The 24422-nt window shown below is 36.3% G+C and overlaps 1 protein-coding gene across 4 annotated transcripts in view; it reads left to right on the top strand.

Moving 5' to 3' along the window:
• LOC109036912 (CUB and sushi domain-containing protein 1) overlaps positions 1–21981 on the top strand; it is a 258012-nt gene extending 236031 nt beyond the window's left edge. For 2 of the 4 annotated variants that reach the window (XM_072304887.1, XM_072304886.1), the window contains exons 7-14: positions 2830–3041; positions 4230–4438; positions 5082–5258; positions 6052–6231; positions 6793–6972; positions 7745–8116; positions 9010–9091; positions 15081–21981. In XM_072304887.1, the coding sequence (XP_072160988.1) occupies positions 2830–3041; positions 4230–4438; positions 5082–5258; positions 6052–6231; positions 6793–6972; positions 7745–8116; positions 9010–9091; positions 15081–15444 (1776 nt within the window). In that variant the 3' untranslated portion in view covers positions 15445–21981. The remainder of the gene's footprint in view (positions 1–2829; positions 3042–4229; positions 4439–5081; positions 5259–6051; positions 6232–6792; positions 6973–7744; positions 8117–9009; positions 9092–15080) is intronic. The other 2 variants (XM_072304888.1, XM_019051332.2) reach the window with 1 other exon arrangement.
• Positions 21982–24422: the final 2441 nt, after the last annotated feature.

Raw genomic sequence — 24422 nt, 5'->3', positions numbered from 1 at the left:
ACTCTGCAAAAAATTGAGAATTGCGTCGAAAGTTCAGAAACTCTGATTGTTGATTGATTCTATAAAGGCAATGGAGATACAGACAAGAACGGCGAAACAACATTAACAATGTAAATATTGCATTATATTACTCCATATGTGCCTGTGCATGCATATGAAATGCCTATTTTTTTGTCCCACCAGAATTTTCTTCTGCAAAATTACATCAGAGAGCCATTAATTTATTCCGTTCCACCTTTTACATGACCTGACCCTAGACTTTAAGGGTCAAACTTTCTCCTAGTTTCGTAGTTCACAGTAACAGAGACAGGTACCTGGTTTTGGTTTCTGCCCCAGAATCATGCAATCACTCGAAAAATTCGTATTTAGTTAGAGTTAGCACGTAGTAACCAAAGAAGACCGTCGGGTTGGGAAATGCGCGGGCGGGGGGGGGGGGGGGCGTGCGAGGGGGGCGCCTCGAAAATTTCTGTACAGGGCGCCAAAAACGTAAATCCGGCCCTGGCTGGACCCTAAAATTTTAGGGCTCAATGCCACCGTCATACTAGCTGGCTCAATTTGATCTAAACGGTTAGTGCTTAGCAATTTATCGTTTTTTCCGTGCTCCATTTAAATGCATGTGTCGTAGGCAACTAGTCAAATTAGGCATTTTATCAAATGCCTAGGCAGAGATAGTCTAATGTTGAGAGTTTATGCAATTCTATAAATTTATGGTGAGAATTCATGTGTTCTCAATATTTTGGGGAAAATAACTCATCAGATATACGAACTCTCCGTGTTTGTTCCTCTTCACATGCCTCTCAAACATTTGAATGTCAAAATATTAATCTGTCTTTAATGCGTTTTATGATGTACCAAAAGTTTCAAGATGAATGTGTGTTTCCATTATAAAATTTTCACGTAGAATACGACTAGTGAACCAAAAATGACCGAAAGTCTCTCTTAACCAAGATATTAAATTTTTCCGATGCATGGATTCATACTTTCCGTTCTCAGGAAAAACAATGATCTTCTTGAGTTAAAATGAGGACGGGGGAGGGGGGCGGGCAAAATGCGCAACTTTGAACTTGTTGTGCGTGAATTAAGATTGTTTAAAGTATGGGGGAATTCCTGTGGACGTGTTTGCTTCATTTACTTTTCAAAGATGCAAGAATAAAAAAATACTGAACGAGCTTATTCATGAAATGCAGAATAATTTGACCAGCGATGCAACGTCACGAAGACCTACTCGCGGAATATTCTACGCGAGAACGGGATAGTTTTTTTTTTTCCTCGTACGTCACTATGCCGAGAACCATCATTACAGTGGAGAAACGTTTCTAGATGCTAACCGCTGTCGGCTGAGGCTGGAAACATTTAAGTGACGCTTAAAGGAATGAAGATTCCAATCTTCTCCGGTAACGTTCAAGGGCTGTGTAAGGGTCTTTCTTAGGATACTTTTACGGCTGTGCGGTGAACTTTTCCCGATGCAGATACCATAATAACTCGAAGTTCCCGAGCAAAAATATGACCACACTAGGACTACATATTTCACCAAGGAATTACTATTTCTGACACCTCAAAGAAGTAACTTATGTGACATGGATTTCCATCTGTAGATACCTGCTTTCATGAAAGAGTAAGCAACAGTAATTCCTTTTTTTCTAAATATAGTCCACTTAGATATAAGTTCTGTCACTCAAGTATACAGATTGCAATTACATGGCAAAATAATTATCGCTACTGCATCGGTGTGTTGTGTATGCTGCTTATCTACGAGTTGAAGGAACACTTTCTTTTTTAAATTTAGTGTAATAAAATTAAAATAAGTTGCACTTTTTCACAAACTCCCACCATACGTAGATTCAAGTAAAAAATGAAAACGTAAAACTGAAACTAAACCTTTAAACTGAAATCTTTAAGAAAGCCTTTCCAGTATTTTAATAATATTAATAGACAGGTTGAAACAATACCTCATCTTTTTTAAACGTCTTTAAAATCTGTGACCTACCATCGCAACTTGTTTTCCCGCTCGAAACTACTATTTCCGGTTCCGGTCCAAAACCTCTTTTCCGGCTAAACGAAGCTCTTTGATTGGCCACCGGTGATGACACTCACTGAACGACAATGACAACAACAGCATAACCTCAAAGCTAGCATACATACTTATTTTGTTGAATAGTCGATTGCAGACGAATTGCAATTTTCCACAGAAAATTTTGCTCTCTATGATTTTGGCACCTGTCATGTAATTAATAATTCGTTTTAAAAAGTGGTTTCATCCAGGTACTTTGTGCCGCCTGAAGCAATGGAGGAACTGCCCTTAGTGAAGTTAGTGTTTAAATGTATTTCCCTTTGTTGAACGTTAGCCCAAATATTTGACTCAAGTTGGTAAATGACTTTAACTTAGAAAATCCCCCCATCCTAATTTTTATTTTTTTTGACATTTCAATTAAAAGTTCGCCTCCCTTTCCCATTTGTTAAGACGGATACAGTAAGAAGAAATGAAGAATGTCTTGTGCACAGACAGATGAAGATAGTACCTAAACTTAACTAGTTGCAGAATATTTAAAAAATTCATTTCAGTTAAAGCAGCCATATCAATGCTCTACAGCCGCAGAACTAATTTGCTGTAGAAATTTCCAAAATTCCAATGGTGATGCCTTCAGCTATGGTGTAAACAGATATCACTAATCCAATTGCTGGGCTGAAAGACATACGAGGCATTACATTACAGCTGTTGAAAGATCATAGGTATCATCAGGTTGTAAATTTCAGTACTGATTATTAGTCACTTTTTGCACTTGTTCACATTCGTAGAATAATCCAATGAATTGTTTCTCTCTGCTGCAGGCATTGCCGATTGAACGGTGTCCCCAATTCCGAGACCAACCACCTGGATCGACAGCTACGTACAATGGCAAGTGCTACATCTTCTACAATAGACAGCCGCTCAACCTTCGTGATGCGCTTGCATTCTGCCGAAGTCGAGGTGGAACTTTGGTCGATGAAAGCAATCCTGCTCTCCAGGGCTTCATCAGCTGGGAACTCTGGCGAAGGCACAGGTGAGTCTCTAATTAGACCAGGTACATTTAGCAATTAGGAACTAAAACTTATGGCTCAGTGTAAAAATAACGTATATGCCATTAGTTTCCCTGTGCACACAAGTGTTTTTACAGATGAGCCATAAATTTTAGTTCCCAATTGCATAATGCAGCCCAAACGGACTAGGAAAGGTAGAAAGAAAAAACTCTAATAAGAAGAGAAGTGGGAACACGAACAACAGGATGACATGTCCTCAATGAATAATATATTCTCTCTGTTTAACCTTGAATTACTTGTTTCTGGTGAATTATTCTAACAAGCTCGGACTGCACTTATAAATTTTGTTCGCAAAAATATAGCAAACATTTGTATTCATCACACGCCTAGGCAGTATCTTTTGCTCCGAAATTGTTGAATATCGTATTCTTATTTCAGAGGACTTTACCTAGCATTAAACATATTGCTTGGAAATTCAATGCTTATTTGGAGAAATCTCTTTTCAACAACAGTGGAGAGAGAGAGGAAATTTTGAAACCTAATAAAATTTGTAACTGTGTTATGAAGTGGACGAGACACAAAAATTTCAAGGATGTTTTAGCTGAAGAAGGTATTTTCTTAAGGTATTCCCGCAGCCCTCCTCATCATTCGATTGCCAAACTTGGAAACTGCGTTATCCCAATTAAAATAGTTCTACATTTTTGCTACTCCTGTCAGATATTTCCACAACCCTCTTGATTATCACAGATCGACGATCAAATCTTGAAACAACGAATCTCAAGAACAGAGCAATTTTTTCTGCTTTTACCTACTTTATCATTCAGGAGGAAAACATACCAACATCATGGTATGAAATTTTCACAGGGTGCTCAAGAAATGATTATGGAAAACAAGAGAACATTTTAGATCAAGTAATTCTAATTTGTTATTATTTGCAAGAAGTAAGGGAACTTTACTTTTCTTACCCTCATCAATATTTTCAACGATGATAATGAGACTGTGTTTTCCCCCCTAGCCATTAAGTTTCTGAGTGTGTGAAAACTCTCAAAAACTCACATCTTGAAAGGCAGATCCTATTGCAGTCTTTTGGCCCAAACCAACAGATGAATGTTTCCTCTATTTCACCATGCATAAAACCATGTTGATAGTTTTAAATAGTAAAATATCAAACCATTTCTAGTTATTAAATGAACACTGTGTTTTTTCTTCAGGAGTGACACCAGCAGCCAGTATTGGATGGGGGCTGTCCGAGATCCGCAGGACAAGATGAACTGGAAGTGGTTGAATGGAGATGATGTTACAATTTCCTTCTGGAATTTGCCTGGTGGGAACGAGGACTGTGCTAGATACGATGGCTCGAAAGGATGGCTTTGGTCGGACACTAACTGTAACATTCCTATCAACTACATCTGCCAACATCGTAAGTCAGACTCTTTTTTCGGACTTCTGCAACATTCTAACACTTATCAAGTGGAATGTGGAATGAGCCCATGTCAAAAATAAGGCAGTCACTGCATAGATTGATAAAGCAAGTTTTTGGCAATTGAACGCTGTCAGTAAAAATTAGTAGATTACATTTCTGATTCAATTTCACACCTTACTTGTAAATGTGTTAAAGCAACCACTGTAAATATTTTGATTATTATTGTAACCGGTTTTTTAGAAGATGTCTCTATCTAGAAATATTATCCTTTATGTTTGTTGTTGCAGCAGTTCTATTTTGTGAAGATAAAGTTAGCAACATTGTAGTGATTTAGGAATTAAAATTTTACAAGATTTCAAATTTTTTCGTAGACTATGCTGCTCCTTTATTTTCTGTTTTTTCTTCCGTAGAAAATTTTCGTCAAAATTTGAGATTTTCATCCTAAATGCAATTGCAATAAGTTATGGGAAATCTTCCACTAGAGGATGAAGTCCCTTTTCGTAGATTTGATCACAAATGTTTTCAGCCTCTCTTTTGACTTCATAAATATAAGACTTTATAAAGAAGCCATAAAAATTTTTTATGTTTAAATTTTTAAAATCCGCAGCCCCCTGTCCTAAAATGTTTCTGTGTGTTTTAGAACCAAAAACTTGCGGCAAGCCTGAACAACCACCCAACTCAACAATGATAGCAGAGAACTTCAATGTCGGCTCCGTCATCGAGTATTCTTGTGATGAGGGACATCTGCTTGTTGGACCCAACACTCGTGTCTGTCTGCCAACAGGATTCTATAATGAATTCCCACCTGTCTGTAAAAGTGAGTCATGCATTCATTCCGCATATCTAGAGCCAAAGTTTTATTTTTTAAAGCCAAACAATAGAATTGCAGATTTTCATTGATCTAAAGAAATATTCTCAATGCATGATGATTCAATAACTGCTGTACAGGATGCAGTTAAAATATTTCTTGTGTATATTTTTCTAAGTGTAGTGGAGCCTAAATAATTTGATAGCTTGGCTCCGATTCTTCACCATTTTTGGCAAATTCACTGTCATTTTTGCCAAATTTATCGGCATTTTTGTCAGGTTTGATCAGAATCTCATGGTTTCAAAGAGAAATAACATATTATTCCACTTGATACCACCAAGTAAGCTATTTTGCACTTTCTTATGTCAGTATTTGTTGCTTACATGCGCACAAAAGGTGTGTAATAGATCAAGGAATCGAGTTGATAAATTATTCTGGACCATTGGACCGGTATGGGACATCCTTGACTGCCCATAATTCTCGAATTATGTATTATTTGTGGCATGAAATCACATCAAGAAATGTAAGCACTGCAAATCTGCCATAATGAGCTGAAGTATTGAGCTAAAAATTTGAATTTTATAAACATTGAAAGTTTTGATTCATCATCTAAGTGAGTGTTGAATCTGAAAATTTGTGTTATTTCAATTGTGTTACACTGGAACTTTCATTGGGAATATTATGCATTTATTGTGATGCCTGATTTTCAATGTTGGCTAATGAGCCATTATTATAATCAGAAGGCTCTGATTTAAATACCTCTTTATACTTGTAAAAACATATTTTGTTCTGTGTTTTACAGAGGTGCACTGTGGATATCCTGCAGACATCCCGAATGGCGGATACAATTTGCTCAATGGTACGGTCGGATACCTGAGTCAAGTTATGTACTATTGTAATGAAGGCTACAAAATTACTGGTAGAGCACTGCTCACCTGTGACATCGATGAACGATGGGATGGACCTCCTCCACGATGCCAGCGTATGTCTATTTCAGTATCATCCTATTGTATGTGACTGCTCCCATGATAAGGAACTGGAGTGCTCAGAGGAAAATATTTCAAGAAAGCGCCTTTTGCCATGTCAGGTCAAAAAAACAAGATAAGGATAAACACTCCAGTGTCCCTGAGAATAAGTAGTAAAGAGAGGTTATTGATCGCTGTCCTGATTCAAGATTACTTGATTCATCAAATACAGAGAATATTGAAAAGTTGATTTCATTTTGAAATTCTTGTTGGCTCAAGGTTTCAATTTGGGGAAAATTTTCGCCAGTATTACATTTAAGAGACGTAGCCGTCATTTTGTATGAAAAACGCTCGAAAATTGAGACCCAAAACAGTTTTATATTTTGGAAAAAAGATGCAAAGTTTTATCACAGTTATATTTCATCATTGTCCATTCATTTCATCACATGCATTGTAGCATTTCAACTGTTTCAAAACTTGATGAATGAAACCAGTCAAAAGAATTTTTGCTTTGAGTCAATTTGGTTCATCATTTCTTTCTTTTCTCTGAGTACTAGTTTTGATTGTTTCGATTGCAGCGGTCCGGTGCCCGGATCCCCCAACCATCCTGAACGGAGAGGCATTTATTTCAAGTAACACAACTGTAGCAGGAACTGTAATTGAATTCAGTTGTAATCGACGGTTCAAACTTGTTGGAGCAAAACAACTTGTTTGCTTACCATCAGGGGTCTACGATAATAAACCACCAGTCTGCAAAGGTAGGGCTCTCTCCAAGTCTCTCCCATCATGCGTCAAAAAACTTGAGATGTGCTGAAATTTTGCTTTTTGTGCTTTTTTTTTTGTCAGAAGATATAGTATATTTTTCTGAGCCTCGAAATTTATGCAAGACCTAATGAGAAACAGAGACAAGTCCAACATGGAACACGATGTTTTAATGGCAAGGCATTAGAGAGTTTTGCATAATCCAAAAAGCCTCGTAGAAAATTTTAACAAGTTAAGATCCTTTGAAAGGAGGTGCGTTTTTTTAAGTATAATAGTTTATGAAGTAACAACAATCATTTATTATTTTAAAGTTGTTTTGCTTCCGAAGCGCAAATTCCGTCAGTTTACTTGAAATGCCTTGGATATTCCTCGTCCCAAATACCAGAAATTTCACCATTTCACTTAAGAGCCCTACTGTCATTGGCTCTCTGGCAACATGATGCCTCTCACGACTGTTTTGTCTGAAAAAACATCAATTTTTGCACATTTACAGCTTTCTCACGTCTTCTTTTCCTACAAACACAACGAATCGTGTCGGGTTAACTGTTTTGGTGTTTTCATTGAAAAGAGATTAGACAAATTTTGAAAGAAACTCAACTTTGAAAATTGAAATTTGAATTTTGAACTTTGAAATTTGAGAGTTGCATCCCTCTTTACCATAATGACAGAGCTGGTGGAACATAGGAAAATTCAAGGGCTCTGGTAAATAAATAAAATGTTAATAAACATTAATTTCCTCTCTAATTATTGATTCTCTTTGTTAAACAGAGGACTTGCGACCAGTTCCTGGCCTAAGTCTAGGTCCTGTGGTGACGCCAACAAAATCATCCTCAACTGCAGCACCATCAACAACACCGCGAGAGCGCCCTCGACCATTCTCCACGAAGCCAATCTCGACAGTACGGCCTCGGCCCTCACCCATCCCGCCCCTTCTACCTGTCCCGGAGATAGAGGATAACAACTTGAGTGAGTCGGGTCGAGTGCCCAACATTGCCATCGCCTCCTCACATCCGACAGACAACGAGATTCCTGACTCTGTCCATGTCAGGAATGACTTGTCGTACAATGCAGCCAATGTGCCTGTTCACTCGCTTGAGGAGGATCACAAAGAAACGTTGAGCAGCAAGTTCAACAACTTAGGTAAGTCTAATAGTCCTTTTTCGAGAATAATCAGGAATTATAATGAATGGAACCATCCTCAAGAAAAATTGGATAAAGGCAAAATATAGTACTTCTCTGTGTGAAGTCTCAGGTGAATAGAGGAGGTCACCAGAAGTTTTGTGGTTTTGGGACAAAATTACCTCAAAAATTAAGAGCTGCTTCTACAGCTTGCAGAAGCCTGACGCTTTCAAAGAGCCGCTTTGGGGTCATAATGAAGAAATTTAAAGGCAGCAGGCTCATTTAGAGATTGTTACCCGCTGAAAATCAGCAGAATCAACCCGGCAGATCTCTAAAAATTTATCTAATAACTAATGAAAATTTGAAAAGTGAGTGAGAAAGTAAGAATAATTTATTGGGGAAAAAAATTGTGATGAAAATCCTAAATGCCTTTAACCCTCTATGGCATAGTGTCACAAATTCGTAACAACGTTTTTGGGGGTTTTTCAAAATTGAATCTTTTCTCTGTGGCATGATTTTGCAAATTTTCACTCGTTTTTTCTTTTTTTGAATAATAGATACCCAAAAATTTAAAACTTTGAAAAATATTTGATATTCCATGGTTTTTATGCAAGCTACAAAATAGATCAGTATCCCCCAGAATCTGAGATCCAAATTTAATTCATGCCACAGAAGGTTAAAAGACTTGCCCTCTCAAAAAAAGTTTGCACTGCTCTTAGAAGTCCCTATTTCTTCAATTGGAAGATCTTGAAAAACTTGATGAAAGTTGTTAAAAATTCATAGGTAGATTAGATAGGCCTTGAAATTTTATTTTTTGACTTTATGAACCTTGTTCTTGGAGGATTGCTACCACAGCTCCCATGTTGCAGTTTCTTACAATATATATCTCATTTTGCTTTTCTATCTTTTCACAGGTGCCATTATTTTATTGGGTTTACTAGGTGGTCTAGTTTTCCTCGCAGCTGTCATCGTCACAGTAGTCATTTTAGTTCGAAGGTAAGTCCAGCCTAGCTCTCAACTCTCTATTTGCGCGATTAACAGACCCTCTCTAATGACTTGAGACTGAATTCGCGTCTTCTGTACGCTGTTTGGAAGTTGACTTGCCTCTTATCTAGCTGTCCTTGAAAGTGCATCTTGAGATGTCGTGTCAGTGCTGTAAGCTTTCTAACTTGCCCCATCCTGGCCATGAGCTTCATTAATGCTAATTGCCTATCTTGATTAATCCTATTCGTTTCCTCTGCTCCCTTGTTTTTCTCATATATAGTCGGAAAATCGAATCATTTTTCAAGTGTTGAAAACATTCGCGGAGGAAGTTTGAAATCCAAACACACATTCCTTTCATGTGATTAACAAGTTACCACTCACCTAAAATGTTCATCACTCAACTTTTTGCAGCTATTTTTTGTTGGCTGATTAACTTGTTCTCCTACATGCCCCCTTTTTACCGGACACAAATTAAAAAATCTTACAGTCTCTTAACAATAGTGTAGGCAGTGTTCCTCGAATTTTTTTTGTCACTCACATTTCAAGTGTCAATGTCGAATTCTCTCTTTAATTTAGAAGTATTCAATGCAAGCTCACAAAAATTTACATTAAGTGACTTCTGTTGTCATATCTAAATTTTTTGAATATTTTTTAAAGCAGAAAATTAATTTTTTAAATTTTTATTTATTTGTTTGGTCGTAAGTAGTTGGCTGTGACTTTTGATACTTTCCTCCACCGGCGAGATTTTTAAGGTCGAATTATTAGTTCCCACATTAGAAGATAGGTAGCTTGTATTTTCACTAATTAAATACTTAATAGTGTGCAGAGGCTTGGTCACAGACTATTAACTTTTAGAAAACATAACTATATCCAAATTATGATACAAAAATGATTGAAAGTTACCTAAGGCATCTTATTCTCATCATTCTTGCTGAGTCTTGAATTAGTTAAAGGGGTCCACAAAGTTCAATCTCTTTTTGAATGCTGGCATGTTTCCAGTGTCATGCTCAAGTTTTTTTTAGCCCAGTAAAACCTTGATTTTCCGGCCGAATGCGGCAGATGGCTGGACTGGACTGTGAAGAATCAAATGCTTCATTTAAAGTGCTGTACAAGCAGCAAGGGGAAAATACTGTATAAGTGGACTGACTTTCGCAATTTGGAACGAAAATTTCTGGCTCAGTTTAAAAACAATGTGTGTACCATTAGTCTCCCTATGTCTAAAAGTGTTTTTATGGACTAGCCAGAAATTGTAGTTCCTAATAACAAAATATAATCCAACTAATGGCCCACTGGATATGGTTGGAAACTAAGCCCTATCCCACATTTTTCGCATGAAAATTCGAAGCAAAAAATGTTGAATGTATCAAAACTTTTTTTAAGTAAATTATTCGAGAGAAATGAACAATTGTAGCTTACATTATGAACAGTAAATGCAAACCTTCCGCTCGTAACAAAAAAACCAGGTGGGTAAAAATCGGCTAGGGTCGAATGGTGACAAAATCGGTCAAAGGAATCCCCCTGGAAGCAGCAAGACAGAATATTAAGGAAAGGAAAATTTTTAAGTTTCATCAAATTTGACTGAAACACAATTTCTACAGGAGGTTTCCCCCTCCTTATGTAAGAGAAATGTGGCAGAATCAGGCCGGATATTACAGTGACTGAATGATTGAGGGCCTACTGTACTGAAAGTTTTGTAAGCTGAAATATCCACTCTCTGTCAATTATTTTGGGGTTCTGGGACTTTGCACTAATGTTACTAATGGTTGCAGCGGGCGGCAGAGAGACCTCCCGCCCGCACCGATGCCGTCTCGGTGGTACACGCTGCTCGCATTGCCCTTCCCCGACCAGCACGTAGGGCGGAGAGAGTTCACTCGCCCTTACCGAAGTCGAGCTGGCTACTTCTCTAACCCCATTTGACAATACGCCTCTAGCTACAGTAGCTCTCTGTAACAATCTAGTACAATCAAAAAGGTACCATTTATTCGTACTAAGCACCGTTCAGCACAGTGCACGCTCCTCTTGCAGTCCACTGCATCACCGTTTTCATCGCTGCTTCGTTTCGTAACACGCCGCGCTTCCAGCCAAATCACACATGCTCTCTCTTCTGCGCCTCATGGTATTTTTCAGCTGTCTAACCCTAGAAAAGCATTCAAGTGTTTCTGGACAATGGTTTTCCCATTACTAATTTCCCATGCAAAAAAATCCATTGGAGATGTATTTGTGGAATATGATTTGTCATCTTGCACCGGTTTATCGGTCCAATTTAAGTAAATTGAGATAAATTGTGGATATTTTGAGGGATATTAAATTAGAAGGGTCAATCTGATACTTTTTTTTTCATGTCAAAAATTAAGCCTCTTTCTCTGATGGTATCGTAGATCACCTTAGTTTTATACACAGTGTATGGAATCTTGCACAACTCATAAAGCTATTTTGACTATAAGTTTGAAATTACGGTTTATGTTTGCTGAGCGTTAAGCTATAACATTAGCAACAATGTAATAAGAAAACGCCTGATTTTTAGAGAAATTAGTTGGAAAACCCAATTAAAATTGATTTTAACAGGAGAGTTGGAGTTCACTCAGAATGTGAATCTAGGTTGCAATATTGTGATTTCTGTTATTTTGAATTCATCATTTTTGACTGAAATACAGCCCTCCACAACCATATTATAAATTGAAAGATCATCATAAAATTCTGGTCAGGGGAGAATTTATAAATTTATTGGACGTTCCTCGAACAAACATTTTTTGCGTTTTCAGAGTTGATGGTCCAAAATCTTGGTACAAAAAAAAGTCGGTATTTCGCAAATTCTGTCTTGTGGGTACCTATGACTCACAAGATTGAAATTTTGTTCTCTGCTAAGTTGAAAGGCCATAAAAAGCTGACGTTCAAAAAAGATTCTCACTATCATCCGATCACCGCATTGGAAAATTGCTTGACGGTGAAATGAATTTCAAGTAAATCCTGTACTCCCTTCACAACAGTGTTCAATCCATTAAGAATTGTTAAATAAGTGGAGTACAAACTTTAATACAAATTTCACTACTTTGCTCCACCATCTGCTTTCCTATTTCATATGTTTCTGTTTTCTCCTGTTACAACTAGAGATAGGTAGGTATTGATATTGTTTTAAGAGCAACTGTAGCTGAGGAAGGCTTTGCTTATGGGGTTTGGTTGAACAGGTTACTTGTTTCACCCTTCGTTTATCATAATGAAACATTTCTCTGAACTTACTTATGTTTTTTTGCTACTGTCAGGGATTTTGGTCGTCTGGAAAACCTGGGAAGTCAGGAATTTAATAAGAAAGGGAAAGTCATAGAATTTTTTAAGTATAGCGTATTGGCTTAGCAACTTCAGCTAGTGCCATTTGAGAGAGTCTGAACAACTTCCGAGTGCCTTTTTCCTCAATTAGAATCCCTGGAATTGGAGATTGTGGCCATGGTGTGACAAAAGTTAGCATGATTAAAAGAAGCAAATTCTAAGTTTGACTAAGGCTCAAGGATTTCGGAAATTTTGGAATCAGGGGAAAGCCTCGGGAAGAGTCAGGGAACGTCTTGGAATTGAATAATTAGGAAATCACAGAAACTATATCATCTCACCACTCCGTTTTATTTTTGTCCACTTACTTTTTCCCATTCAATATTATGATATGAGGAAACAAAGAAAGAAACACAATTTTAGTTGGCTCTTTTGAGTTTAGACCTACTCCTATTTGGCAGGAGGCACCACTTGTCTCAGTGTAGAAGTTCTCTAGGCACTTGATTTTACTTCCTAAGTTTCTCTTAAGCATACTCTGAAGGAACCAAAAGCATGATCTCATAATTTTTCTGCTATGAATGTCTTTGATGGTGATGGTCTTAGATATTGCATGTTTGAATGTAGAACGATTTGTTGTTTTTATTGTGCACTGTTGGTATTAATTTTTTATTAATTGAATTTCACCTCAATTCACCCTTATTCTCTGTGCTTAGCTTGGAAACTTTATTTGAAGACTTCTTCACCGAAAACGTGTATCACAGAAATTGTAGATTTGAGAAAATGGCATTATAATTACATGAAAGCGTCCTTCATAGTGAAGGGTGCTCCAGTTGCCCATACATGAGATTATTTTGGTAATTTGTTACACAGTTGACCTTTTACGAAAACATTTTGTTCCCTCTTTTATTGCAAGAGTCGCAAATTTCATATATTTAACCATCCATCCCCTAGTGAAATTTTACAAAAAATATGAAAATGATGTTGGTTTTGTCTGAAATAAACTCCAAGACTCCTGCCTCTCTCTTTTTGCAACAAGTGTGACACTTTTTAGCCTACAGCTGCATGGCCTTGTATGCACATTTGCACGTCTGTTGTTGCTGCTTTATCAAAGAACTTCAAGATATTTAACAAACAAAAAACCAAGTTACAAATTTGTTTGCTTTTTAAAAATTTTTGTGTAGAAAAAAAATAAGGAATACCGTTTTTAGATTTGCCCAACCAAACTTACAAAGTTTTAAAGTCAAATGTACAAAAATGAGGTTTTGAAAAAACCCAATCAAAAGTTTAATCTGATGAACTTCTTTAACCATAATCAATACTTATGATGTACGTGGTTTTTCCAAGTCAGCCATCAATATTGCTCTTGTCTGTTTTTAATCCTTGCTTCAGTGATCATGAACAGAAGTGTAAAAAAACTCGCCATGGATGTGTTAAAAATAATGCAAATTTTAAGAGGAGATGAGTATTACTGAAAGAAACTGATAAAGTCATTCATCAGGAGGCCCTTTCATGGGAGGACCTTTCTAGATACATATTTTTTCAAACATTTTTATTTAATATCTTACCTTCTCTAATTTACTAAAAAATCTGTGTGAAAATAACATAAGTTTATATGTTCAAAGTCAATGGATTTTTTCACATTAAAAAGATTTGGCTCATATTTATTGCTGCGAGAAAAGATCACTCCAGAAATATTTAAGGAGAAAAGAAAAGAAACTCAGTAAATCAAGCTTTTATTTACTTTAAAATTTGTGAGAAGATATTCTTTCATTATTCACATTACTTTTTTAGTATTATTTACTTCTAGTATTAGTGAATTGATGTGAAACATCACCAAAATTGTAATGAGCAAATTGAAATATTTAAATAGTGAATTAATGAAAAAAATTATTATACATCTCGTGGTTATTGTGCGAGGTATGTAATTTATGCTCTGATGACCACACGGAAAGAATGAAATGCTGATTTAACAATTTTGTGGTAAGAAAAGTGTCGGACATGTTTCAATGTAGATTTTACAATACAAAAATGCTAATTTAACCACATAGCTTTCCAGCATTGTAAACTGTACATTTGAAACATGTCGGGCATATTTTTTAACAATTTAAGTGAGGCCCTGGTTTCGAAAAAGGCACTGTTCGATTGCGATGTTTCAGAATATCTGTTGATAATTAATCCCTGAGAGAAGAATTTAGAATCGTAAGAAATATTGAGTAAAATTTTCACACAAATTTTTAGTGAAATGGATGCTTTCACTCTCCTTACAATGGATAAAATACTAAAGGAGACTCTGAAAAACTGCAACCGGGAAGTGCCCTTTTCGCATCCAGTGCCTCAACTAAGAAATCATCAATCCATTTTTTTCCGTGCACCAGGTCAGAAAGCCTTCAGCAATAAAAAACTTACAAATTAACATCGCTTTGATTCGTTCAATCAATTCACTCATTACTTCTAGTTTTTAGAGTCCATGAGATATGATCAACGCTTTGTAGCCTGTGACAAGATATACAATAAAAGAAAAATTTAAAAGCGGGTAACAAGGCTAAAATTTCACAAATAAAACCAAAACGTTTCGGCTGAAAACTCAGCCTTCCTCAGTTGGAAAAAACATTAAAAAGAAAAATGGTAAAAATCTAAAATAGTACTTGGCTAGTACTTTAAAAGGGAGAATGTTGTTTTGTTGTATTTTTAGAGTCCATGTGGGTAATGAAGTATGTTCATCATGTGATTTTGATTGCAGGAACCGAAGTGCCAAACACTACCGCCACCGTCCTTCACCGGACTGTCACACAGTGGCGTCTTTTGACTCCTCAAGCTCGGAGAGCCGCAATGGACTGAACCGTTACTACCAGCAAGCATGGGAGAACCTTCACCAGTCAGCGAGCAACAAAGCGCACGCTCAACATGCCCGCAGGAAGGACATGGACCCCCGACTCGAGGGTATGCGTGATGGAAGCGAGTTAGTTGTCAGCGATGTAGCCACAGTTTATCCGCACCGAGTCGCTGGGGAGAAAAAGCGCCATCATCATCATCACCATCACAACCACCATGGTGCTGAGCGGGACTGGCGCCACCACCACCCTTCTGCCAAGCACCGCTACTAGATGCGGGTCAGGGTGCCCGTACAGAGTTAATACAATACTTGATGAGGGATTGACTTGCTCAGCAGGAAAACAGGCTTGTTCATCTAAAATATTGTGATTTTACGGGTATTTTGTGTTGATTTTGCCTCCAAATCCTAATCTCTTAGTATTAGGAGGATTCTTCTGTCCTTATGAAAATATACTAATGTCTAAAGTGCAAGGCCTTGTTCTCCATTGCGGTGTTTCAATATTTCCGCTCTTATATTACTTTTTCCCTGAGAAACAAGTCAACCTCATAGCTTGGAATGTATACATTATATTCTGCTAACAGTAAAGAAAAATTAAATTAGTTTTCAAGAAGTTACGTTGACTAGTTTTTCAGGGGAAAAATAAAGTATGACAGGAAGTCTGTAACTTCGTAAACAGAGGTACAAAGTTTTGAACCTTGGCCATTGATATGTTTCAAACCTTTCAGTTGATGTATGTCCAGAGAATCCACATTTCAGGGGGTGAATTTCGATGCATCTACATGAGAGAAGTAAATCTCAATTGGAGGTTTGCAAGGAAGAACTATCTATTTTAGTATTCTCATTGACAATTTGTATCAAACAGGGGTATGAAAGTGTTAGAAGAGATAAGCGAAATCTGAAGACTGCTGAATCATAGTTTCCAAAAACTTCTCAATACTCTACAAAGAGTCTCTCTCTCATCACTGCTGGCTGGACGTTTGAATTTTCCTGAAGATTAAGCTCTTTTGTGCAGTGCAACACTCATCAGAACAATGCTCTGGGAAACCAGTCCATTTGTATTGCAAATTCTTAGGAGCCTAAAGTAAAGCCATGTCCTGTCAGCTTTTGGTCTGGAGACAACAATGGAGCTAAATCAAATCTACCCTCCAAACTAAAATTGTTACCTACCATAATATCCATTGCTAAAATAAGTAGGTTTTCCTTCCAAACTTTTTATGTAGATGGACCTCGTTTGCTTTTTTTATCTATTTATGAACACAAATTACTGGTAAAATCAAATTGATGTGAGTCCAACAACTCATTATTTCTTTCATACATGGATTTTATTTTCACAGGCTGCATGCCTCAACCTTTAACTATTTTACACAGTAAATCACAGGCAAAAAAAAAGAATGCAACTTATCACGGGAATGCAATGAACAAAACTGCTCAAGTTTGTTCTCTTTTTCATTAATCACTTTTTTCATACTGGAAATATTAAGACTATGATACCACCAGATTTTTGCCCAGGGAAAGCGGCATTTAAACAAGAAAAATAAGTATCAAACTATTTTTCCCCTGGTGAGTTTAGCCGTATTATTTTCACTTCAAAATAGCTCTCTAATCTTCAATTTGTTTTCAAAAAATATTCTGAATCCAGAAAGAAAGTTAGCATGTTTTAATGAACAAGTCACATGTTAGACTGCATGCAATTCTTGGTAGAAGTCTGTACCAACAAAAGTTAGACTTATTTTCTCTTCGTAGATGTATGCCCTCATAATATTGTTCATCTGAGAATGTGTTTGAAACAGAAACAATATTCAAACAATAATCAGGGGCTACCAAAATGGTGGTTACTCACCTGTAACAGACTGCTCAAAATTCTGTTGAATCTGCGAGTTCATGGAAACTATGAATTCTGAAGCAGAGTTTCCTCAGAGCTTCAAATTTGTAAAGAATTTAATCCACATAAGGGAAAATAGCCAATGACACGTTTTAGTTGAATGTCTCAAAACACGAATCAATAAATTGCAGGATACTTTCTTTTACATATCTTTATGTGTGACTGAAAATTCAGTGAAAACAAATGTAAAATAATCATCATACATTTTGAAATTATAAAACCAGCAATTCTTCTTTCAAATATCTTCGAAGGAGAAAATATGTTTTGCAAAATGTTCCATCGTGTCATAGTTTTCAAGCTGTGCTCAAAGTGGCAGAGACCTGTGTAAGTATACTGGTGTAAGCAAAGAGCTTGAGTCAATGAAGACTTATCAATTGCGATCCTTGATTTGTGTCAGTTGTAGTCATTGACTTAAGCTTTCAATTGGTGCTGGTATACTAGTGGATCCAACATCTGGTGCTGAAATCCTCTTTAAACTTAAAATCTTTAATGGACCACCAGCCAAAGAATGTATTGAAGCTGAACTCAACATGTCCTCTCCTCAAAATTTCAAGAGGAGAACGAACCACACAACAAAAAGTCTGGAAATCAACTCCTGAACAAGACACAAGTGTTTACAATTAACACTGGTTGTATGACAAAAATACGAATGACATCATTCGCATAATGTAGTTGCCACTGGATCTAGGCTAAAAATATGTGTTAATATCGTGTTCAGACGTTGATTTCCCTAATCTCTGGTTGTGTGAATTGTGTTCTACAGAAGATTTTGAAGGGGAAACATGCCACATTTCTCTGTAGTTCAGACCTTGTCTCGTGGGGCATTCTCATTAACTTTGTTGGTAATTCAGCTTTCTCTTAGCTCATACTTATCTCGTAATGACCTGTAAGCTCTGGGGCGGTGAAATTCAGATCTTTATTGGAAGATTGATGATATCAAATGGAACTTTCCACCTCTTTGCATGAATAGTTGAATTCAAGCATTCACAATTTTGCTATTTTCAGAATCAATGTTACCATTCTATAGGGAATCCTTCGCGAGAGGCTACCAGCAGGAGCTACGAGTTTGTTGAACTCTAAATCATCTCTCCATAAGTTCATTAATTTGTGATCTGGTTTCACTAATTTCACTTATTCCGTTAATTTTCATTCATTTTGCTGATTTCTATGTTTAAAGAAACATTCGAAAGGGAATTGCTACACTTGAAAATCATCAGGACTATGCTATTTCCATAATGTAGTCTTCCAAAATTTTCTGAACGACACTCTCGCAATTTAGGGTTTTGCAACTCAATGACTGAACTTCAAAACTGAGTTTCCCAATAGCAATGTCTTGAAATTTCTGCCCTTACATTTTTTTTAGAGAAAAAATGGTTAAAATCTTAATCTGAAATTTTCACTCAGTTTTTTGTTTTTGCTTCACTGTCTAACTTGAAGCTGCAGTGATGAGTCATTTTTCCTCTAAAAAATATAGTGCGGGCTGAAATTTATAAAATTTTGCCTTTGAAACTCTTGGTTTTGAACTAGAACCATCAATGAAACACTCTGCTGGTTTTAACCTCTTAACTTAAAGCTGTAAAAGTTTAGAGAGAAAATGCAGAAGAACCGCAAGGTTACAGAATTTTTCTCTTTTAAGAAGGCTAGGATTAGTGAACAATTCCTTTTAATTTGGATTTTTTTGCATAGCCTGGCAACCAATGAACCGGTCAGTGACTAGCCATTTAATTATTAGATTTTGTCGTTTTTTCTTTCTGTTTAGTCATGAAACCAGCAAACGGAAACTTCGTAAACAGAATTTGAAAAATCGTGACAGAATCGTTATTGTTTGTAGTCTATTTATTTTGCTATTTGTATTTATTTTTACACGACAATCTAAGAAAATTACAGTTTTTTCAAACTATACAAAGTGTATTTTTGTAAAGTAAGTAAATGAATTTTGTAAATAAACTAGTGTGTATATGAAATGAAAGAAATCTGTTTTTTATATTTTTAAATTTTGTTTTGATTTTTGAATAGTAAATCAGCGTTTTAGCCTCTTTCCTGATTTTGAGTCCAAAGACTGGAAAAAAAACGTTATATCTGTTCCATTCAATAGCAGCTACTGTTTAATCTCTCTTGATGCTGGAATTTAAAAGTAAAATCCTACAAGAATACAATGATAAATGTTAGTTCACAAACATATTTTCTTTCGGTGAGAATGATTCATATGCATACTTCTCATTTTTCATCCCAGCTCAGATTTGAAGTGCTCTGGAATTTTTATCTATGATTTAAAGTCTCGATGTTACCTTCAATCTTTAAATTTGAGCTTCTTTCTCTACAAATAGTCTCGGTTTTCATCTGCCCAAAGTAGGTACAATGTATAGTGGACCACCAGACAAGGCATGAAACTAAGCACAACAATTCATGTTTCCATACTGAAATCTTACCAAGAATATGATGAACGCATTAATTTATCTCAAATCCAACTCAAAAGTGATCAAGTAGCGTTTTTTGTCTTTATCAGTTCAGACCTCTTGCTCTTGAAAGTTGCAGTCCACTCTAGTTAAATTGAGCACTGAACTAACATTGGTATTCATTACAATCAAAGAATTTTCCTGTGGTGACTTTTTTTTTTTTAAAAAAAGATCAAAGGTGCCATACATTAGATCAGAGATCAAAGATCATGTGTGTTAAACAGCACTCAAGTTTTTGCCTGACTTATAGGTTCTTTTCAATGGTTAATTTGATCTACATCCAAAATGGTTTTTTTGCGAGGTGGAAGTTGAAATTGAGTGTTTGTAGTGTAAACTGCAAACCTTAATTTCTTACCTATGAGTTGATGATGGAAGTATACGATATGTCTAATGTCTTCTGCATGTAACTATGATGAGGAAACACGTCTTCTAATCGTTTAGTTCTTACCTCGTTTTGTGGTCCATTTTGAAGCTATTTATTGGGTCTCCATTTTTTTTTAAAACAAAATTTTACGTTGCAAATGTCAATTCATTTTAGCATCTAATGTGCCTTAATTTTTTTCTTGACCTATCCATTGATGTGGAAAGTCTTTATTGCTACCTACAAATTTCATATTTGTCACATTTCCTAATCTTCTTGATGTCTTCTTTTTTGGCTTTAATGTCTTAAAAAATCTCTATAAAATTTACTCTCATTAAATTATTTCAATGAAATCAGGTGTTTATGATGGTACTTTTTTATTTTTGATGAAATCATGTTATTGTAAATAAAGTTTAGCCGTAAGTAGGTATTTAAGTTCAATCATAATTTATATGTTTTTGATTTTACATCCATACTGTACAAAAACATACTAACTGCCATTTGATGAATACTTTTTGTTTCCGTACAAGACCTCTGCAATGTTCATTGTTACACTCCGAAGAACTTGTCTCAATTTTGTGTGTTACTAACACTCTGCCGATCTTATCTTTTAAGTACACAACTAATCAACCCCGTCTCTTGAAAACTACTGTGAGCTTCATTTACACTTGAAGAATATTTTGTTCAAATTTAAAGCAACTAAATTTGATCCTTTTCCTTTAGGAAATGGGGTAGGAGCAAGAAGTCTGAAGTCTTGCCTTGTAAGACATGTTCTCAAACTGTAACTATTGATGTATTTTTATCCTCAATGAAACTCACTTGATTTTTTAAGTGGACTACATTTTTGCAACTAGGAAGTATATTTCTGGCTTATCTGTAAAAACCCTTATATGTATGGAAAACTAATACATACATCGTTTCTAAACTGAGCCAGCAATTGGACAGCGTTTAACAGAAAGGAAGCAAGCCACATCAGCTATTGCCAAAGCTAACTGGACAATTTAATTTTTTACGAGATAATGTTTGTGTAGATTCTTGTGAAAATGTCAGGGCATTTGCTTCGTACTATGGAGAAAATCCACTGAAATCAGCACGAAAATTCCCACAACCGTTTACGTGTAAAATATTAAATTGCCCAATCAAATTTGGAAATAGCTGATGTGGCTTGGTTCTTTTCTGTTTAGCGCGGTCCAATTGTGGCTCCCAATTGCAAAACGTAGTCCAATTCACATCATAGAAATGAAATTTAAGCTATTGACTTGCGTTGGTATTTTTTGCTCTTCTGATTAATTAATGAAAAGGAGGACTTACTTTTGAAATCCCAGAGCCTCTGTGGTTCAAACCAGCGGCGGATGCTGTTTTAAAAAGAAAAGTGCAACAGAAAGGTAACAAGGTGCAACAGAAAGATAAAACTGTGCCTGAAGGTCCCATTGTGTTGGGTTCTGAAGTTGTTTTTGGAACACAATGCAATGGATCTGAAAGAGCTTTAGTTCGAACTTTAGTATCTGAAAAGTTTTAGTTATTTTGTTTGTTTATAATTCAATTTTCTCTTTGATTTAGCTCCTAACTTTGGTGTAAGCTGAAATGTTCATAGTGTTTTAAGTGCAAGTCCTCTTATTTATTGATTTATCGGTATAACAAAAAATACCAAAGCAACTCAACAATTAAAATCGATCAGGAAAACCCCAACCTCAAAACATTTCCCTTCCTAGATCCATAAATTTAAAACTTACCTCGCCACAAAAATTCGTCAGAAATGTTTATTTGTTTTTGACTTAACAGAAATTTTTAGCTTTCATACTGCCTTGAAGTAATCACTTCAAACTACTCTTGTGTATCATGGAAGGAAATCTTGAGTTGCCTTTCAGTATTCAAGTCTTATCCTGACTGGCATTTTCAAAATATAGAAAATTACCAAATGGAAAAAATATTTTCGAGTGCTTGTTAAATGTGAGGAAACGATATGGTTTAATACCGCAAGACTCTAAATTTGTACTCACTCTATTTTTTCTTATTTCCGTCCTGAACGTTGTTAATAATTTTTGTAAATATTAATTGAAATATACCTACCAGTAGAAAAAAGCTTTTACAGTATGAATTCCTTTGTTTTTTTGTGTTTCACTGCCCCCAAGATCCTAAGTTGGTACATACTTCACATGAAGTTATTCTGGTATGACTCCCATGCAGAAAAATAATATTAAGAGACACAGAATCATGATCAGTACTGGATTTAGGGATTGCCTTTTTGGGTATGGCTTCATATACTATGCGGTTGAGGCAGAGTAACCAAATATCCTTGTCTCAAGAGAACCTGTAAGTGCAGGACAATTACCTTTGTAGGATCTCTTTATAATCTCTTGGGAGGAGAAGACCCTGTCTTGTTTCAACATTTATTTTGATTTTTTGGGCACCCGGAAGTTTATGTATTGATTTTGCCGGGGTTTGGTATTGTGCCTGATTTAATTAGTAGTAGGCTGGTAAACTTGAGGTATTTAGGAGATTGAGGATGATTCATGCTATATTAACTATTGGTATTTTGGGTTTTATTTTTTGAGGCCATCATATATTTACATTTGGTACTGATGTTGATGAGAATTTTTCACTTCAGCCACCAGGGATAGATTTACCTACTTGCGCATAAGCGGCATAGTGGCAACTGCCTACAAAAATTTAATTGTCTCCTGTATATTTCAAAGAGATATTAACACACTCAAGTTTGGTCACAATCCACCACGAAAAATATCTGATTTCTCTTGAGAAAAATTTAATTTTCCTCATAACAATCTTAGGGAGAAGCACTTGAATGGTTTCAAAAAATTTTGGTGCGCCTCAATTTCCAGGCCATAGCATCTATACATCTCTTCTCATTACTCGCAAGAGGCAAAATATTTTCTTGTTTTAACAAGGTGTAGGTGACTCTTGATCAAACTTACCTGTAGTAACGGCCAATCCACCCCTCATTTTATACATTTTAAAAATTTTCCTCAGTTAACTGAGACTGAAAAAAACTTGTCCATCCAACAATAAAGCTGATATGGTAAGTGAAAACAGAACTGAATGGTTCCTGTAAATATATATTCTGCTAAAAATCTAACACATTTCTTTGACAGTAGAAGGAGACTGTGCAGCAGCATCAGTTAGAATGCTTAGTTATTGTTTTCCCACCATTATTTTTCAACAGACGAATCATCCAAAATAATTCCAGTTACGCCGCCCATAGTAAACAAAAATAGAAACCCTGTAAATCAAAGAACAAGAGGACTAAACTTACTAGGTTTCATTCCACCCAAAGTAGCCAGCCAAAAATGTTAATTCCTGTAGGAACAGCAATAACTATAGTGGATGACAGGGCCGGATTTAGGGGGTTGGCCACATGGGCTGCAGCCCATGGCGGCAAATTTTGTAATGTTTTTAAATGTAGGTATAAAAAAAATTGGATTTAGAAAAAAAAAAAATTACAATCGAGAAAAGGCGACAAAATCTCTCATTTCCTGAGAGTATAGTTAGTCGAGTTAAGAGAGAAACCAAACACGCGATTTGGCCTGGAACGGCGCGGCGCAGAGAGCAAGGATGTCGAGGACTTAATATGAAAAGGAGGAGATCTCGGCGGCGGAAGTTAAAATTATTAAACCACATTAATGTTTGTTCTTGCATAATTTTTACGTTCATTTCTTTAAAATGGAAACCCTTGTCCACACAGAGATAGGTTTACGAAACTTAACTTCCGCGCAAAGTTCCGTGAACTTTTTCTAGTAGTGTTGACAGGGCTTTCGCAAAAAATGCGTTCAACCAACGTTCAACACGAGTAAACGCGTAAGTGCACCCCTCCCTCACCGGCACGTTCACTTGATAGTTTTTATTTACTGATGTTTCAGACCGAATGAGGAGGGGGCGGCAAAATATAGGCGGCCCATTGGCGGTAAGGAAGTAAATCCGGCCCTGTCTGTGCGAAGAAAATTCTGCAACAACTTCAAAGAATGATATCAATTTGTTTTCCTTTTAAACAAAATTATAAAGAGGTGGAGATTTTCAAACACCGCAAACGAGATACGTAGTTGTGCATTAATACCTATTAAAGATGCTGTCTCTTGTACCTATCACCGAAAAACGACAAAATTAGAAATTACCATAGGTACTCTCAGGAAAAAGAGATTTTGTCCCTTTTTCTCATGGATAATTTTTTTTTCTGAATCCGATTTTTTTTTACCTACATTTAAAAAAATTGCAAAATTTGCCGCCCCCTAAATTTGCCGCCATAGGCCACGGCCCATGTATCCGGCCCTGGGTAGTTCTCCATTCAAAAATCATCTGCAACGTCGCAAACTGCGCTACGTGGTTTCAACATCGAAATTTGATGTCCCCTTTGTTCAACAAATACCTAGGATCTTTGAAACAAAATCCAAGCAGGTGTTTGCAGAACCGTCAACTGATTGTGAGTTCCGGGGAAGTAGACGCTCAACAAGAATTTCTCCGTCGATTTGAATTAGCCCGCCTTAATTTAAATTACCACCGGAAAAGGCAAAATCGCGGGCGCGGGTTTCTGCCGTTTC

Source organism: Bemisia tabaci, chromosome 10 (assembly GCF_918797505.1).
Source record: "Bemisia tabaci chromosome 10, PGI_BMITA_v3".
Taxonomy (NCBI): domain Eukaryota; kingdom Metazoa; phylum Arthropoda; class Insecta; order Hemiptera; family Aleyrodidae; genus Bemisia; species Bemisia tabaci.
This window is presented reverse-complemented; position numbering and strand designations above follow the sequence as displayed.